We start from the raw sequence: 18,498 nt of genomic DNA, 5'->3' as shown, positions 1-18,498 counted from the left end.
AACCGGGGTGGGGGCAGAGGAGTCCGCTGGCAGCCCTGGGGAGTGCCTGACCCTTCCAGCCCTCGGGTTCCTGAGGTCCTGCCCTGCAGACGGCCCTGTGGGGTCAGGGAAGCCCAAGCATGTGGGACAGCAGCACTGGCCAGGACACCATCCAGATTAGGTGCTAGAGCTCCTGGTCAGCCCCTGGTATGCTCTGCCCTCTCAGAGCGCAGTCTGGTGGGATCCTGAGGCCTTCAGTCAGATCTTCCTTGTTCTACCAAGGAGGGAGGGGGGGCAGGGCTGGTATGCAGAGCAGGCAGTGTGGCCCCAGTCTCATTTTTACGTGGGCAGCCGGGTTCCAGACCCTACCACGTCTGGGGTTCTGGGCAGAGTCTGACAATGAGTCCTGCTGGGGTGGGCTGGGCCTGGCCCCAGCAACCACATGCAATTTGTTCCTCTTGTCTGTTTGCCCCTGTCATGCCTTCCTCTTTTCTTCCCTCCCTCCTCCTCTCTCTCAACCCTCTTCAATTCTGCACCGGATGTTCCTTCTCTATTTTTGAGCATGGCCATATGGCTTTAGGTCTCACTTCTCTTCACTTTGTATTTGGAGGTAACAGGGGCCAATCCTAGCATGAGCTTACTTGTCCGTGTTGTCCCATGAGTCCTGGAATCGCTCGCCCATCTCCTAATTGCCCACTTAGCACTGAGAACACACATCATAGGCCTCTGGTCCCGGACCCGTCAGTAACCAGCCGGTGATGGCGACAAGCCCCTTCTGCTCTCTGGGCCTCCTCTCTGGTCTGTAAACTGGGGGAGTTGGAGGAGGGATGGGAAAGACGGGAGCAGCCCCACTTCTGCATCTGGAATTTAATCCTCAGCAAGAGGACTTGCTGCCCCGCCCCATGCCCATGGGGGAACAGACAGCCCGGTGTCATGGAGACAGAAGAAGCCGAGTTGGAATAACTAGGTTCTAGTCCCACCTTGTGCCTCTCTGGCTATGTGACCGGGAGCAAAAGGTAATCCTTGAACTTCAGTTTCTTCAGTGACATGAGACAGCAATGTCTTCCTCCCTGAAGGGAGAGGAGCTAATCTGAGGAAGTTGTGAGATACTGTGGACGAAAAACACTTTTCACATCCAAAGTCCTGTGTGCATGCAAAATGTTATCACTTTGCATAGGTTGGGCTCCCTGGGAAGCAGATTCTGAGCCATATGGAGTGTTCTGGAGGTTACCAAGAAATGCCCTTGGGATCAGCACCTCTGGAAGGGGCTGGGGGGAGCAGGATGGGGCAGAGGAGAAGCGGGGCTGTAGGTAGTCCTTAAAGCCTCAGCTGACCCCGTGGGGAGCTCTGGAGTTCAGATGTCCCCTCTGCACTGTCCTGCACTAGGCCACAATGGTTGGGCTTTTCTATTCCCTCATCCCTATGTGAGGGCATCTTCGGCAGGCAGGACTGTGGGCAAGGCGGCTCTCTCTGGCTGAGACTTTCTGCCTGATGCAGCTGACAGCTCTGCCAGCAGGTGGGACGAGTCTTTTCTTGAAGGAAGGTCCGGGGCGGAGTGGGGTGGGGGGGCGTGCTCCTCTGCCCGTCTGTTCACAGTTGTCACTTACGCGGTCGTACCTAACGCTCAGGCTGTCCTGATCAAAGACTTGATATTACAGGGGTCCTGACATTCTGGAACTATTTGTTAGTTCTTGCTACGCATTTTAGATTCATGACTTCAGTCTATAATATCTGAGAAAAGAATGGGAAATTCCTCTGCGGTCTGCTGTGGGGCCCGGAAAACTTTCCCACCTGGCTTGCCTGGGAGCAAAAGGCAGTCTGCTGGAACTGGCTATAGACAGGAAACAAAACCGGTGAACTGATTTAATTAAAAATGCTACACATGTGTGTGTGCGTGCGTGAGGGTGCACATGTGGAGTTATGTCTGCCTCTGAGCGTGCATGGGGACCTGCACAGAGAGAGGCTGCAGGGGCAGGTGTCTGAGCTCGACCCGCCAACCGGAGCTGCGGGTGGGCTTCTGAGGAGGTCCGTGTGCGTGTAGACCGCATTGGTTCACTCTCTCTCCCAGCTCCTTACGAAGCAGCTCCGATGGGCCGGACACCGTGCTGGGAACCAGGGAATGAGAACGAGTGACGTGGCCTCTGCCTTGGGCAGCTTATCGTCTCCTGGGGAGACAGACGATTCAGTGTGGGTGTTTGGGGTGCAGTGAGGTAAGAGCACTAACCGGGCACCACGGGAGCTCCCGGTGGGGACCCACGTCAGACTGCGGGAGCAAACGCCGATGTGAGGTCTTCCCTGGGACAGGGAAGGTGGTGGTGGACTGGGTGGTGGACTGGGTGCCACTGGGTGGTGGACGCCAAGCAGGGGTTCCTTGGGGGACGATGATGGGGAAGGACTGAGGAGCAGAACTTCCATGTGGAGAGAGAACAGACAGGGAAGGAGGTCAGAGGTCAGAGAGGTTGGTGCGGGTGTAAGGGGGGGCCTTATGCTTCTGGGGGGTGGTGGGAGAATGCAAATGTGCTTGTGACTGGGCAGTGGACAGCCCTAGTTCCATCCTAGCGGGGCTCTCTGGCAGCGGTGGGGGCAGTGGAGGCAGAGGGGTGGCAGGGCCTGGATGTGTGCCTGTGCCCGTGTTTGTGAGGATGCACACACGTGACTGAACACATCTGGAGTGCACCAGGTGTGCGGCCCCCGCGGAATTGTTTTCCACGTCCCCCTTCTGACCTCGGCAGCCTCGTGGGCCCAGGGGGACGGCTGTCCTACTGCTGACTCACGAGTGAGGGCCGCAGCGGGGAATCGGTCAGGGGCCAGCCAGCAGTTGTTTCCTCGAGGGCCATCGTCCCACCCCTGGCCCCTGGGCTAACAGGTAGGTGTCAGGCAGGCAGGCAGGGAGTGAATGGGCTGCTCTGTCTATGCAGAGCACCCCACTTTCTGGGTGAGGCTGGGCTGGCGGCCAGTGCCTGGCCCAGGCCCAGACATCTGGGGGGACAGCATCCCCTGGGCAGGCAGGGGTTGCCATGGGTCAGCTTCCCTAACGGGGACTCCCCTCTCTGGCTACCCATGCTTCCAAGTGCTGAAGTCATATATTTTGATCTTAATTGTCTAATAATATGCTTAACTGTACTATCCTGCCTCTTGAAAATTTATGACCGATAAAAAATGCGCCATTTATCACATTTCTTTAGCCCTTAATGTGGGTCACAGGAAAGGAAGGGGCCTTTGGTTCTGTAATAGTGTAAGGTCTCAGAACAGTGTGGCGAGTGATTATGAACTTAGAGTCCAAATTTCAACACTACACTTTCTATGTAAGCTACTTATTTTCTCTGTGCCTCAGTTTTTTCATCCCTGAGACAGAGATGATAAAATCTCATAGGATTAAAGGTGTAAAGTGCTTAGAACAGTACTGGATGTACAATAAATATTCAGCTCTAAACCTTAGCTATTACTATGTGGATTTGAATTCTCCTGGGTGTAACCTAACTGATGTGATGAAAAGTTGTGACCTTTTTGGGTCTCATTTGCAAAAAGGAAGTGTTGGCCAATCTTTTATTCCCAAGGGCCAACACCTGTCCTCCACCAACTTGTTCTTGTTCTGACATACATCTTTGTTTTGCTTGCCAAACATCATTTGTTAAATAATAATCTGTACATCCTGAAGTTTCTCCTAAACTTAAAAAATACTGAGAAGATTTCCCAAAGTTCTTACTGAAAGGGTCTGGATCAGGAGAGATGATGTGTGAGTCCCCCCCCCCCCCCGCCCCCTCCAGGTTCACATATTGGCATCTCCAAGCAAGAAGCAAGTGCCTTCAGATATTTTGGGCCATAGAACAGGTAACCTGGTTGACCCTCAACTAGAAGATGCTTCTCTTTGGCTTCTGGAGTGCCCTGGCGCCCTGGTGTCAATGTTTTTCATAGTTATCATTCTGAGTAGCATGTATGCCAGCCAAGCTAGGAGAAGGGACTCTTGTGATTCCCTGAAGGGCTATACCTAGAGTTCGGGAAATCCAAGGGTGAGTTACTGTGGCTGGGAAAGGCCATTGTTATGGGGACTGATGCTGTGGTCTCATGAGTCCTACGTACCAGTACTTTCTATACATTGAAATGTATGGAATTTGAAATTCTATAGCTCTATATAGCTCTTAAAATTTTCATAATAATCTTCCAAGACAGTTCTTACCATTCCCAATGACTAGACGACACAACTACAGCTCAGAGATGTGATTAGCCCAAGTTCAACTGGCTAGAAAATGGCAGCCTTGGGTAGTCTTTCTCTCAGTTAGGGAATCACGTAATTCTGACTTTCCTCTGAAGCAGTAATCCTATCACTTGTTGGTGAGGAAACTGAGGCCCAACAAAGGGACTTTTCCATAGTCAGAGAGCTAAGAATCAGCCAAGTGGGAGCTGACCCCAACACGAAGGCTCTTTCTTCCCCAGTGGCTGGCAGCAGGTGAGTGGGGGGGAGTGCCCCCACTCTGGCACCCAGGGCGGCCTGTTGGGGAGGCCTTAGTCCTCAGTGGCTTTGTGAGGCGGGGTGAGACTTACCTTGGATGTCATCGTTGAACATGCAGTACTTGTTGCGGTATTTGTGGAGCAGACGGAAGGCGTTGGCATTGGCAAAGTCCTCGAACTGGATGAGGCAATTTATTCCAAACCTGTGGGCGGGGAAAGGGAAGAATTTGTGATTGCCTCCCCACAGCCAGTCCCTGGCAGATCCCAGCCTGCCCTGGGGAGTGAGCAGGCACTGGACAAGAGGTAGTGGGGCTGGCTCCTGGACTGGGGTTCTTTGCCATCTGGCTGGCTCCTGGACCCCTGGGTTCTACCTGCACCATTATGGATGAGGATCAGAATGGGAGAGAGCAGGAACGCCAGGCCTGGTGGTCCTCTGAGCCCCATCCCTGACTCTAATGTAGGCTGGGACTAGCATGGGCTATGGATGGCAGATCTTGGCGTGTGATGGAAAGACTGAAATGGGGCCTGCCCTTCTGGGGGCCTGCAGCCATCTGAACTCCCAGGAGCAAGATCACTCCCACCCAAGTGCATGCAGAGACCCCAACTTCCCAACCACTGGGGCCTGGAGATCTCTGCAGCCTGCAGGTGTTTCTCCAGGTCTGAGACCTGGAGCTCCTCCGCTAGAGACTCTGCTGGGTTCAGGCATTGTGTCCTCGCTCAGATGCAGGAAGGCTGGCAAAGGCCACAAATGAAGCCACTCTCATCTCTCCACCCTTTAATAGGGGTGTTGGCCAACTTGTAGGGACACCTGAATCAGTTTGTGACCTTATTCGAAATACAGAGCCCAGGATCATCTGCCAGAGCTTCTCACTCAGGGAGTTTGGGGCAGGGCTCGGAAATGTACCTTAATGCCCTCCACCTTTATTGTGGTAGAATTGACAAGTAACAATCATCTATTTAAGCTGTACAGTGGGATACTGTGATACACGTATACATTGTGTGGTCATGACCACCTGCAGATTGGATTCTGACCATCCAGAAGTTCTGAGAAATCCTGCCTTTGTGGGTGAAGGCCTTGCCTATTAAGCTGCTTGATAGCAGCTTAATAACAAAATCTATCCTACAGTTGACTCTTAGACTTCAGGGTCAGGGAAAAGTCCGTATTTCCTACAAAGCCACTGTATCCATAACCCATTCTTCCTGCTGATGCTGTGAGACTGCTGAGCACTTGGTTTTCTGCTCCTGTGCTGTGGACAACCTCAGCCTGCCCTTCTGCACACACCCGTCCCCCGACTCCATTCTTGCTCTTGATCCTCCTTGTGAGATTTTCATGCCTTTTATTGGAAACAAGCATGGCACAAATTATTAGAAATCACCTAATACACAGACATACATACATTGATCCATTTGTGTCTAACAGTATCTGAGTTCACGTTCATTGAGAAAAAGTGCCCTGATTTATCAGCCAGGAGTGCTCGGGCAAGGGATAGAGAGAAGGGGTCTGCCACTCCCCACTTGGTGTGAACCAGAGGCTTAGGACTAATGTGGGGCCTGGAAAGATTTATGCCTCCTGCCAGCTGGGGCACGCAGCTGGGGGGCTCCCTGTGCTACTGGGGGCATGCTTCCAATGAGGCTGGTGGCTATGAGGGGTGCATAGTACTGAATTAGCCCAGAAGCTTCTTTTTCAACGTCCTAATTTTGTGCCTGGCTTACCCTGCACGACAGAAATCCAGCGGCAGGTAAATACTTCTCCTCCCACGGTCCTTCCAGAATCTTAGTGAGTTGCAGCTGTTGTGGGGAGGACTGGAGGTGGGTTCATGTGACAGGGGCAGACATGAAGAGACTGTGACTTCCATGGTCAAAGTACTAACAGTGCTGGGCATGGGTCAGCAGGTTGGTGTGCCTGACCTGGCTCCGAGTGGTCTGACACCTGTCACTTCACTCCTGTCACTTCTGCCTCAGTTTTCCATCTGTCATTGGGCACAGTCATGTCTGCCCGGGCAACTGCCGTGGGCTCTTGTGAGCATGAAAACTGGGGTGATTTTTACTTGTGACGTGCGAAACACACATGTCCTCTTGGCAACAATTCTCCTTCACAGTCACAGAGCAAGCGCTATTTGGAGTGAGGAGAGGGGCTCGCTGTCTCTCCAGACCCACCATCCGGCTCCCCTGCTTCTATACAGTGGAAAAAACTGAAAAAGAAAACCCACTGTGCACAAACCTAATGCTATTCTTGCTGAGCCAAAATTTACTGTGGATTTTTTTTTTTCCCAGGGTGTGAATTTCAAGTATTTGGTTTGAGAGAGGGACAGAATGTCTTTGGTTGCTGGTGACATTTTGCTATATATAATCCTCACAAGACACCCAGTGTTGCCCCACGACTGGCCTGGAGCTAAAATGCTGAAAAGGTCAGACAACAAAGCAATGGATGCATGTTCTTTCTGTCTCTCTCTCTCTCTCTCTCTCTCACACACACACACACACACACACACACACACACACACTTGACCTTTAAGCAACACTACTCTGAGGTAAAAATAAGGCAAGAATTAGAAATAAATACCTTCGTTCAGTGCGCTATTACTCTTTCATGTTAAACTTAGTTTTTCAGGAGTAAATTTTTATCATACTTTTTAGTTTTTACTTTTAAATTTATTTTTAAATTCCTGCGTTAACACGCAGTGTTATATTAGTTTCAGATAACGCGCTGATTAAACAATTCTATCCATTACTCAGAGCTCATCAAGATGACTGTACTCTTAATCCCCTTCACCTATTTCACATACCCCCCCCCCCCCACACCTCCGCTCTGGTAACCAGCAGTTTGTTCTTTGTAGTTAAGAGTCTGTTCTTTGGTTTGTCTTTTTTTTACCCCTTTGTTCACTTGTTTTGTTCCTTAAATTCCACATGAGTGAAATCGTGTGGTATTTGTCTTTCTCTGACTGGCTTCTTTTGCTGAGTGTCATACTCTTTTGCTCCATCCATGTTGTCGCCAACAGCAAGCTTTCTTTCTTTTTTTTCCTGTGGCTGAATAATACTGGACTGTGTATGCAGACCACACCATCTACCAATGGATACTTGGGCTGCTTCCATAATACAGCTGCTGTAAAGAACACTGCAATAAATATGGAGGTGCGTGTATCCTTTTGAATTAGTGTTTTCATCTTCTTTGGGTAGATACTCAGCAGTGTGATGACTGGGTCATAAGGTAGTTCTGTTTTTAATTTTTTGAGGAACCTCCATACTGTCTTCCACAGTGACTGCACCAGTTTGCGTTCCCACCAACAGTGCCCTAAGGTTCCTCTTTCTCCGCGTCCGCGCCAGCACTTGTTTCTTGAGTTTTTAATCTTAATGATTCTGACGGGTGTGAGGTGATATCTCATTGTGGTTTTGATTTGCTTTGCTTTGAAGATGAGTGAAGTTGAACATCTTTTCATGTGTCTGTTGGTCATCTGTGTGTCTTCTTTGGAGAAATGTCAGTTCATTATTTCTTACCATTTTTTACTTGGTTATTTATTCATTTTTTGGTGTTAAGTTGTATAAGTTCTTCATGTATTTTGGATACTAACCCTTTATCAGATAGGTCATTTGCACATACCCTCTCCCATTCTCCCATAGGTTGTCTTTTAGTTTTGTTGGTTGTTTCTTCTGCTGTGCAGAAGCTTTTCATTTTGATCTAGTCTTAAGACTTTATTTTTTGCTTTTGTTTCTCTTGCCTCAGGAGACATATCTAGAAAGAAGTTGCTTTGATTGATGTCAGAGAAATTACTGTCTGTATTATCTTCTAGGATTTTTATGGTTTCAGGTCTGACGCTTAGATTCTTATTATATTTGGGGATTATTTTTGTGTATGGTATAAGGACATGGTCCAGTTTCATTCTTTTGCATGTGGCTGTCCAGTTTTCCCAACACCATTTGTTGATGAGACTGTCTTTTTCCCACTGGACATTCTTACCTGCATTGTGGAAGATTATCTGATTATGTAATTGTGGGTTTATTAATGGTCTTTCTATTGATGTGTCTATTTTTCTTTTCTTTTTTTCTTTTTTGCCAGTAGCATACATACTGTTTTGATTACTATAGCTTTGTATATCTTGAAGTCTGGAATTGTGATACCTTCAGTTTTTTTTTTTTTTTTTTAAGATTGTTTTGGCTATTTTAGGATTGTTTTTTCTAGTTCTGTAAAAATTTAGGATTGCTTTTTCTAGTTCTGTAATTTAGGATTCCCTACAAATTTTAGGATTGTTTTTTCTAGTTCTATAAAAAACGTTGCTGATATTTTGATAGGGAATGCATTAAATCTGTAGATGGCTTTGGGTACTATAAACATTTCAACAATATGTTCCTCCAATCCATGATATGGAATGTCTTTCCATTTCTTTTTGTTGTCCTCAGTTTCTTCCATCAATGTTTTATAGTTTTCAGAGTATAGGTCTTTCATCTCTTGGGGTAAGTTTACTCTTAGGTGTTTTATTCTTTTTAGTGCAGTTGTAAATGGGATTGTTTTCTTAATTTCTGTTTCGGTTGCTTCATTAGCAATGTATAGAAATGCTACAGATTTCTGTACATTGTTTTTGCATTCGAGGACTTCACTGAATTCATTTATTAGGTTCTGGTATTTTCTTGGTGGAGTCTTTAGGGTTTTCTACATCTAGTACCATGTCATCTGCCAATAGTGGAAGTTTTACTTCTTCCTTACCAAAATGTTTGCCTTTTATTTCTTCTTCTTGTCTGATGGCTGTGGTTAGGACTATGTTGAATAAAAGTGGTGAGACTGGACATTCTTGTCATGTTCCTGACCTTGGGGGAAGAGTTATCAGTTTCCCCCCCACTGAGTATGCTGTTAGCTATGGGTTTTCATATTTGGCCTTTATTATGTTGAGGTATATTCCCTCTAAGTTTAGTTTGTTGATTTTTTTTTAAATTATAAATGAATGTTGTACTTTGTCAACAGCTTTTTCTGCTTAACTACTGAAATAATCATGGTTTTTATCTTTTTTCTTATTGATGTGATGTATCACATGGATTGATTTGCAAATAATGAACCCTCCTTGCATCCAGGAATAAATCCCGCTTGACTGTGGTGAATGGTTTTTTTAAATTCAGTTTTAAAATTTTTTAATAAACATATAATGTATTTTTATCCCCGGGGGTACAGGTCTGTGAATTGCCAGGTTTACACATTTCACAGCACTCATCATAGCACACATCCTCCCCAATGTCCATAATCCCACCACCCTCTCCCGTCCCCCCTCCCTCCAGCAACCCTCAGTCTGTTTTTTGAGATTGAGTCTTTTATGGTTTGTCTCCCTCCCAATCCCATCTTGTTTCATTTTTTCTTTTCCTACCCCCCAATCCCCCCACATTGCATCTCCACTTCCTCATATCAGGGAGATCATATGATAGTTGTCTTTCTCTGATTGACTTATTTCGCTAAGCATAATACCCTGTAGTTCCATCCACGTCATCGCAAATGGCAAGATTTCATTTCTTTTGATGGCTGCATAGTATTCCATTGTATATATACACCACATCTTCTTTATCCATTCATCTGTTGTTGGACATATAGGTTCTTACCATAGTTTGGCTATTGTGGACATTGCTGCTATAAACATTCGGGTGCACGTGCCCCTTTGGAGCACCACGTTTGTATCTTTAGGATATATACCCAGTAGTGCAATCGCTGGGTCATAGGGTAGCTCTATTTTCAGTTTTTTGAGGAACCTCCACACTGTTTTTACAGAGTGGTTGCACCAGCTTGCATTGTTGTGAATAATTCTTAATGTGTGGTTGGATTTGGTTTGCCAATAATTTGTTGAGAATTTTTGCATCTGTGTTCATCCGAAATACTGGCCTGTGGTTCTCTTTTTTGTGGTGACTTTATCTGGTTATCTGGTTTCTGTATCAGGGTAATCCTGGCATTGCAGAATAAATTTGGAAGTTTCTTCCTCTTCTATTTTTTTTTTTTTTTGGAAAAATTTAAGAAGACTAGATATTAACTCTAAATATTTGGTAAAATTTACCCATGAAGCTCTCTGGTCCTGGACTTTTGTTTGTTGGGAGTTTTCTGATTATTGATTTAATTCTACTGCTGGTAATCAATCTATTTTTTATTTCTTCCTGCTTCAGTTTTGGTATGTTGCATATTTCTAGAAATGTTTCCCTTTCTTTTAGGTTGCCCAATTTGTTGGCATATAATTTTTCATAATATTCTCTTACAATCTTTTGCATTTCTGTAGTGTCAGTTGTTATTTCTCTTCTTCCATTTGTGATTTTGTTTGAGTCCCATTCCCCCTCCCTCCATCCTGTTATGAGTCTGGCTCATACCAGTTGTGCTGATCTTTTCAAAGAATCATCCCCCTGGTTTCAGTGATCTGTTCTACTGTGTTTTTTTTTTTTTTCATATCATTTATTTCTGCTCTGATATTATTTTCTTCCTTTTGCTGGGTTTGGGTTTTCTTTGTTCTTCTTTTTCTAGCTCCTTTAGTTGTAAGGTTAGGTTATTTATTTGAGATTTTTCTTGTTTCTTGAGGTAGGCTTGTATTGCTATAAACTTCCCTCTTAGAATGGCTTTTGCTGCATCCCAGAGATTTTGTACTGTTGTTTGTCATTTTCATTTGTTCCCATGTATTTTTAATTTCTCCTTTTATTTCCTGCCTGACACATTCATTGTTTAGTACCATGTTATTTAACCTCCATGTATTTGTGGTCTTCTCAGATTTTTTCTTGTGATTAATTTCTAGTTTAATAGCATCGTGGTCAGAAAATATGCATGGTATGACTTTGTCTTTTTGAATTTGTTGAAACTTGTTTTGTGGCCTAATATGTGATCTATTTTGAAGAATGTGCTATATGCACGTGAAAAGAATGTATATTCTGCTCTTTTGGGATTGAATATTCTGAATATATCTGTTGAATTCATCTGGTCCAGTGTGTCATTCAAAGCCATTCTTTTCTTGTCGATTCTCTGGATGATCTGCCCACTGATGTAAGTGGATGTTAAAATCCCCTACTATTATTGTGTCACTATCAATTAGTTCCTTTATGTTTGTTATGAACGGTTTCATGCATTTGGGTTCTTCCATGTTAGGTGCATAAATGTTTACAATTATTATATCTTCCTGTCGGATTATCCTCTTTATTATTATATAGTGCCTCTCTTTGTCTTTTTACAGTCTTAGTATGAAAGTCTATTTTTTCAGACATAAGTATTGCTACTCTGGTTTTCCATTTGCATGATAAATGTTTCTCCATACCCCTACTTTCAGTCTGCATGTGAGTCTCTTATAGGCAGCATACAGATGGATCTTGTTTTTTTCCATGCCATCGCCCTATGTCTTTTATTAAGATTAACGTATAATGTATTATATACCCCAGGGGTACAGGTCTGTGGACCATCAGTCTTACACATTTCACAGCACTCACCATAGCAGATACCCTCCCCAATGTCCATTATCCAGTCACCCTACCCCTACCCTCTACCCCCCAACAACCTTCAGTTTGTTTTGTGAGATTGAATCTCTTATGGTTTGTCTCCCTCCCGATCCCATATTGTTTCATTTTTTCCTTCCCTACCCCCCACAACCCCCCACCCTATCCCTTGAATTCCTCATATCAGAGAGATCATATGATAATTGTTTTTCTCTGATTGACTTATTTTGCTCAGCATAATACCCTCTAGTTCCATTCATGCCATTGTAAATGGTAAGATTTCATTTCTTTTGATGGCTGCATAGTATTCCATTGTATATATATACCACATCTATTTTATCCATTCATCTGTTGATGGACATCTGGGTTCTTTCCCTAGTTTAGCTATTGTAGACATTGCTGCTCTAAACATTTCACTCTATGTCTTTTGACTAGAGCATTTAATCTATTATATTGAAAGTAATTATTCATCAGTATATATTTATTGCCATTTTGTTACTTGTTTTGTGGTTGTTTTTGTAGTTCTTCTCTGATCCTTTCTTCTCTTGTTCTCTTTTGTAGTTTCCTGACTTTCTTTAGTGATATACCTGGATTCTTTTCTCTTTATGTTTTGCATATCTACTACTAATTTTTGATGTGTGGTTACCATTTGGTTTGTATATAACATACTCTGCATATAGCTGTCTATATTAGGTTGATGGCTGCTTACATTTGAGTGCTTTATTCCTTTTCTCACCACATTTTTGATATATGGTGTCATACTGCATATACATCCTTTTATTTTGTGAGTTTCTTGACTCATTTTTACAGATATACTTATTTTTACTCCTTCCTATTTTTCTACTCTGTTTATGGTCTTTCCTTTCCATTCAAATAATTCCCTTTAACATTTCCTGTAGTTGATTTAGTTGTCATGAACTTCTTTAGCTTTTGTCTTAGAAACTATTTCTCCTTCTATTCTGAATGATAGCATTGCTGAATAGAGTATTCTTGACTGCAGATTTTTCTCTTTCAACATTTTGAATATATTATGCCACTCCCTTCTGGCTTGGAAAATTTCAGGTCAAAAATCCCCTGATAGCCTTATAGGGTTTCCCTTGTATGTAACTGTCTTCTTTTCACTTTTTTTTTTTTTTTTAAGATTTATGTATTTATTTGAGAGTGTGCGCATGAGTGGGGAAGGGGCAGAGGGAGAGGGAGACAAGAAGACTCCCCATTGAGCAAGGAGCCTGACATGGGACTCAATCCCAGGACTCTGAGATCATGACCTCAACTGAAACCAAGAGTTGGTCATTCAGCTGCCTGAGCTACCCAGGAATCCCTTCTCTTTCTGCTTAATTTTTTTTTCTTTATTGCTACTTTTGCCATTTTAATTACTATGTGTCTTGATATAGACCTACCTCCTTGTGTAGATTTGGGTGGGGGAATCTCTGTGCTTCCTGGATCTGCATTTTACTTTCCTTCCCCAGATAGGGACATTTTCAGCTATTATTTCTTCAAATAAACTTTCTACCCCCCTACATCCCCCCCACCTTTTTAAAATTTTATTTTTTAGTAATCTCTACACCCAATGTGGGACTCAAACTCATGACCCTGAGGCCAAGTCACATGCTCTTCTGACTGTCTCTTCTCTTTCTCTGGAATCCCTATAATGGAAATGTTTTTATGCTTGATGGAGTCACTGAGTTTCCTAAGTCTATTCTCATTTTGCATAATTTTCTTTTTCTCTCACCTCCTCAGCTTGAGTACTTTCCATTACTCTCTCCTCCAGGTGACTCATTTGTTACTCTGCTTTCTTTAGCCTGCTATTTAGTCCACCTAGTGTATTTTAAATCTTGTTTATTGTGCTCTTCATCTCTGATTTGTTCTTTTTTGTGTTTTCTATCTCTTTGTTAAGGGTTTCATTGATGTCCTCCACTCTTTTTTCAAGTCCAGTGAGTATCTTTATGACCATTACTTTAAATCCTTTATCAGGCATATTATATCCATTTTGCTTTTGTCTCCTCATGTGGTTTTGTCCTATTCTTTCATTTGGGATATATTCCTCTGTTTCCTCATTTTGTGTAACTCCATATATGTTTCTTTGGACTAGGAAATTCAGCAATATCTCTTTCTCTTGAAAGTAATGGCTTTATGAAGAAGAGGTCCTTCAGTGTCCTACAGTGTGGTATCGTCTGTCATCAGAACTTGCCACTTGAGGGTTGTCTCCTGTGTGTGTTGCACTGCCCTGCTGTGTGTCCTGGCTGCCTTTTTCCTTCAGTCCATTCATCTGTAGAGGATCTCTTTCCCTGTTGTAGGCAGGGATTGGTCCCTGATCAGGTGAGGCATGCAGTTTCAAAAAGGTGGGGCTGCTGTTGGGACCAGGGCTGTGTGGGCAGTGTGTACAATTTTAACAATGTGCAGAAGTTTAACGACGTGTGCCTCAGGCTTCCACAGAGCCTTCAACCACCACTGCAGGGACAGAGGCCCTGCACATGCCCAAACTGGGAGATGTAGTGTTGGTCTTCTGGGGGTGGGGGTCTGAAGTGCCAGTACTGAAGCAAGTGTGACTGGGAGGAGTAAACCTGCTGAAGTTGGGAGGGGAGCTTGGTGTAAGCAAGTTAGGTGTAACTTGCTTGGTGTAAACAAGTCTGTGCTGGTGCCCACACGTGGCTGTGTGTTTATGCTGGGGAATGGGATAGAGAGATGGCTTCTGTCAGTTCCTTTGTTCCTGGGGGAGCCCCTCCAGGAACCTGCCCCTCCAGGACCTGCTCTGAGATGTGTGAATAAATCTCCCTTCTGTCTGCCCAAGGTGTTTTTCAGACTGCTGCTTCTAGGCTGTATCTCCACAGGCTGGCTGTTATGCTGTCTCTTTGAAGTGAAAGGACTCAGCGTCCTATCACCCTCTGGGTTCTCCCAGAGCTGAGTCCTCTGACTTAAAACTCCAGGATTTAAGGACTCAAAATTTGGCCCTTCTCACTTTCAGAGCCCAGTGTTTTGGGGATTTGTGGTCTCTGGGTGGGCTCCTTTGTGTGGTAGTCTGTTTCTCTCCCTCTTCCATATTTCCAGCTCCTTTCCACCCATCGATGTCCTTGGTCCCTTTAGCTCCCTACTGGGTCCTTGTGCTTGCCACCCTCTTCAACATGAACTCTTCTCTACCTTTAGCTGTGAACTTTGTTCTGCTAGTCTTTGGGTTGTTTTCTAGATTATTTACAGTAATGTGAGTGTTATTTAGTTGTAGTCATAGGATGAGGTAAGTTTATAGTCCTCTTAAACCACCATCTTGGCCCCCTCCTACATTCCATTTTATATAAGAAAAATTTCTCCAGGAAAAATTTGATGAGATAGAGTAAAACCTCATTAATTCAGGTCACTTTAATCCTAACTTGCACACTGCACATCTTGTGCAATTCTAATGTGAATTTTCTACCCAATAACTAGACTTAGTTCCTAGAACTTCTTGGATTTAAGGACCCTCAGAACCCTTAACCACCTCAGATACCCTTCCCCATAGCTGCTCCCTGCGTATTTCCTTTCCAGGAGCCACTCCTACTCCAGAATGTCTACTGTCCATGCTGGTCTCTGACAGCTTGTCCTTTGCTTCCCTCATTCCTACTGCACCTTGTACCTTTGTCTCCATTGAGAACTTTGGGACCTTTATAATTTTCTCCTAGTCTCTTAGCCCCTCATGGCTTTTCATAAAACCAAACTACTGGCCTGTGTGAACTAAAGGTGACTACTTCAGTTGCTTTCAGCATCTTCCATCCATCTATTCATCAGCACATCCATTCATCCTTCCAAAAGCATCTACTGAACACCTGTGATGAGCTGATAGTTTACTTGTCCAATAAATGTTTTATAAAGGGTTAGATATATGAAGGAGTTGGTAGATAAGTGAGTTTGCCTGCCAACTTGTTAATGTAATTAAAAGCCCATTAAGAACAAAAAAATTTAAAGTGAAAATCTAAATTGTCTAGATGAAAAAAATTTGTTCTCAATTTATCCATGTACATTCAAATACAGGTAATGGACTTCACCAAAACACCCATTTAAATGTTACAGAGGAGCAAGATGGTGGAGGAGTAGGAGACCCTCTCTCAATTGGTCCCCTGAATTGAGCTACATATCTACCAGAGTACTCTGAACACCATTAAATCAGCCTAAGATATATGATTATACACTTCTGGATCTCTACAGGGGATGAAGGTCATCAGTGGAGAGGTACAGAGGAGGAGGGAGTGCATGGACTGATATTGGATGATAAACAGAAGGGAGAGGGAGTCACCAGAAATGAACCATTGGAAAGTAATACCCAATGTGAAAATGCCTTGTGCTAGGGGACCAGCAATAGCCTGGAGACCAGTGACTATGAGTTGGGAAGGGACTAATAACAGCATTCAAACAGAACAAAGGGACTTAAGGGACAATTGTTGGGACTGGGTGGCTGCAGGCATGGACCTAAGCCCACGGTCCCAGGATGGCCACAGCTGGCACCTGCTGGTGCCTGGGAGCCTGGCATGGGCTCAAGTAAGTGTTCCCTGGGGCTGGAAGCTGCCATGGCCACCACAGCCACCTCTAGTGCCTCCACCACCACTGGGGCTGAGTGCATCCGGCATGGGCTCCAGTCAGCAGTACTGGAATTGCAGCTGCTGGGACTGGGCTCACCCTGACCAGTATTGCTCACGGTTTTTGTGACATGGGGGTACAGAAACAAGTGGAGGCCTTGGGTGACCACTGAGAAGGTGGCTGGGGGTGCACCCTGCCTGTGGGAGTCTGCAGTATTCAATGGAGTTTGCAGGGGGGAGGCTATGTGTTCTGGAACATTCAAGTAGGAGCAGACTATAGCTTCTCTCTAAGGGGGAGGTCTGGGCACAGGAAGTTAATTTTGCTCTGACCCTCTGAACAGGTGTGAAAAGCTGCCAAAGAACAAAAACCTCCAGAGAACAAAAGCCTGAAAAACCAGTTTCCACAGAGCCCAGCCCCTTGATGGGGGGTGGGGCAACTTCACCCAAGCAGCATTGACTGAAAAACAGTGAGTAGGTCCCTCCCCCAGAAGTCAAGCTGAAAGAACAAGAAGACAACAACCACAGGGTCCCCATAAAACTGTAAAAGCCTGGGGGAGTAGGGAAGATGGCAGAGAAGTAGGAGACCTAAATATCATCAGGTCCCAGGAGTTCAGCCAGATAGTTATCAAACCATTCTGAACACCTAGAAACTCAACAGGAGATCGAAGAAAAAAAGTGCAGCAATTCTAGGAACAGAAAAGTGACCACTTTCTGGGAGGTAGGACATGTGGAAAAGTGAATCTGAGGTGATATATGAGAAGATAAACCCTGGGGGGAGGAACTGCCTCCCAGCAGACAGCAGAGAAGTGGAGCACAAAATTGGAACTTTTAGAAGTCTGCTTCACTGAGAGTTATTGCTCCTGAGTCTAAGCAGGGCGTTGGGGGGTTGGTATGGAAACATCGCTGGGACAGGATTTCAGGACCCTCAGGGTTACAGAGAGACCAGGGGTGTCTGTGTGTGGCAGAGCTCCCCAGTACCAGAGTGGGGAAGCTGGCTGCAGAGAAGATGCCGAGGAGAGGGCTCTCAGCTTGGGGTTACTTTAAACCGTGATCTGAGGCACAGTCAGGTCACTGCTCTTTGAGTAGGGACCCCACAAGTGGCAGATCTGGGGAAACATCCACCTTCCTCCACCAGGAGGAGCAGTGTGATATCAAGCTGCAGAAATCTGCTGGGTTTGGAAACTCCAAATGGGGCTGTGTACCAGAGATAGAAATGCTTGGTCACAGGCTGGGTGAGCATGGACTGTGGCCAGAGACCTGGGAGACAAGAATGATGGACTCCTTTTCTCTGAGGGCACACTGAGGAGTGGGACCCAAGCTATCGGCTCCTTCAGGCCAGAGATTGGGAGGCCACCATCTTTATTCTGTCCTCCAGAGCTGTACGGAAAGTGTTCAGGGAAAAAAAGCTCCTGAGAGCAAACAACAGCCGATTGCTTAGCCTGGCCCCTGGCAAGGGTGGTACAATCTCCTGTCAGGCAAAGACATTTGAGAATCACTGCAACAGGCCCCACCCCCAGAAGATCAGCAAGAACATCTCTCCAGGACCAAGTCTCCTGAGTAAAAGAGACCATCTGAGACTGAAATTATAATACACCAATGTTAGCAGAATACAGCACATAGAATTCATGGCTTTTCCCACATGATTCTTTAGTCTTTCAAAGTTAAATTTTTTAAATTTGTTTTTTTCTTTTTCTATTTTTTGGAATTTTTCCTCTTTCCTATTTTAACTATTATCAATACTTTTTTAAAGATCTTTTTTCATTTTCATTTTTATAGTCATACTGAATCCTTTCATAGTATTTAACCTTATTTTTTGTATACATATAAGTTTTCTTTCTCTAAAATTTCAGGATACAGTTTCTTCTAACAGGCCAAAATATAACCTAAATCTAGCATATGGCTTTGTTCTAGTCTCCAGCCTGATTACATTCTCTTCCTTCTTTCTCCATTTTTCAACCACCTTCTTATCAATTCATTTTTTTATTTTTTAATTTTTTAAAAGATTCTTATTTATTTGGCAGACAGAGATCACAAGTAGGCAGAGAGGCAGGCAGAGCAAGAGGGAGGAAGCAGGCTCCCTGCTGAGCAGAGAGCC

At 44.7% G+C, this 18,498-nt stretch overlaps 1 protein-coding gene across 4 annotated transcripts in view; it reads right to left on the bottom strand.

Annotated features, from left to right (window-relative positions):
* ME3 (malic enzyme 3) overlaps positions 1–18,498 on the bottom strand; it is a 218,260-nt gene that overhangs the window by 18,487 nt on the left and 181,275 nt on the right. For all 4 annotated transcript variants that reach the window (XM_032357748.1, XM_032357745.1, XM_032357747.1 and 1 more), the window contains one exon: positions 4,522–4,631. In XM_032357748.1, coding sequence (XP_032213639.1) covers positions 4,522–4,631 — 110 coding nt within the window. The remainder of the gene's footprint in view (positions 1–4,521; positions 4,632–18,498) is intronic.

Source organism: Mustela erminea, chromosome 9 (genome assembly GCF_009829155.1).
Source record: "Mustela erminea isolate mMusErm1 chromosome 9, mMusErm1.Pri, whole genome shotgun sequence".
NCBI lineage: Eukaryota > Metazoa > Chordata > Mammalia > Carnivora > Mustelidae > Mustela > Mustela erminea.
The sequence above is the reverse complement of the archived record's forward strand: the minus strand, read 5'-3'. Positions and strand labels throughout refer to the sequence as shown.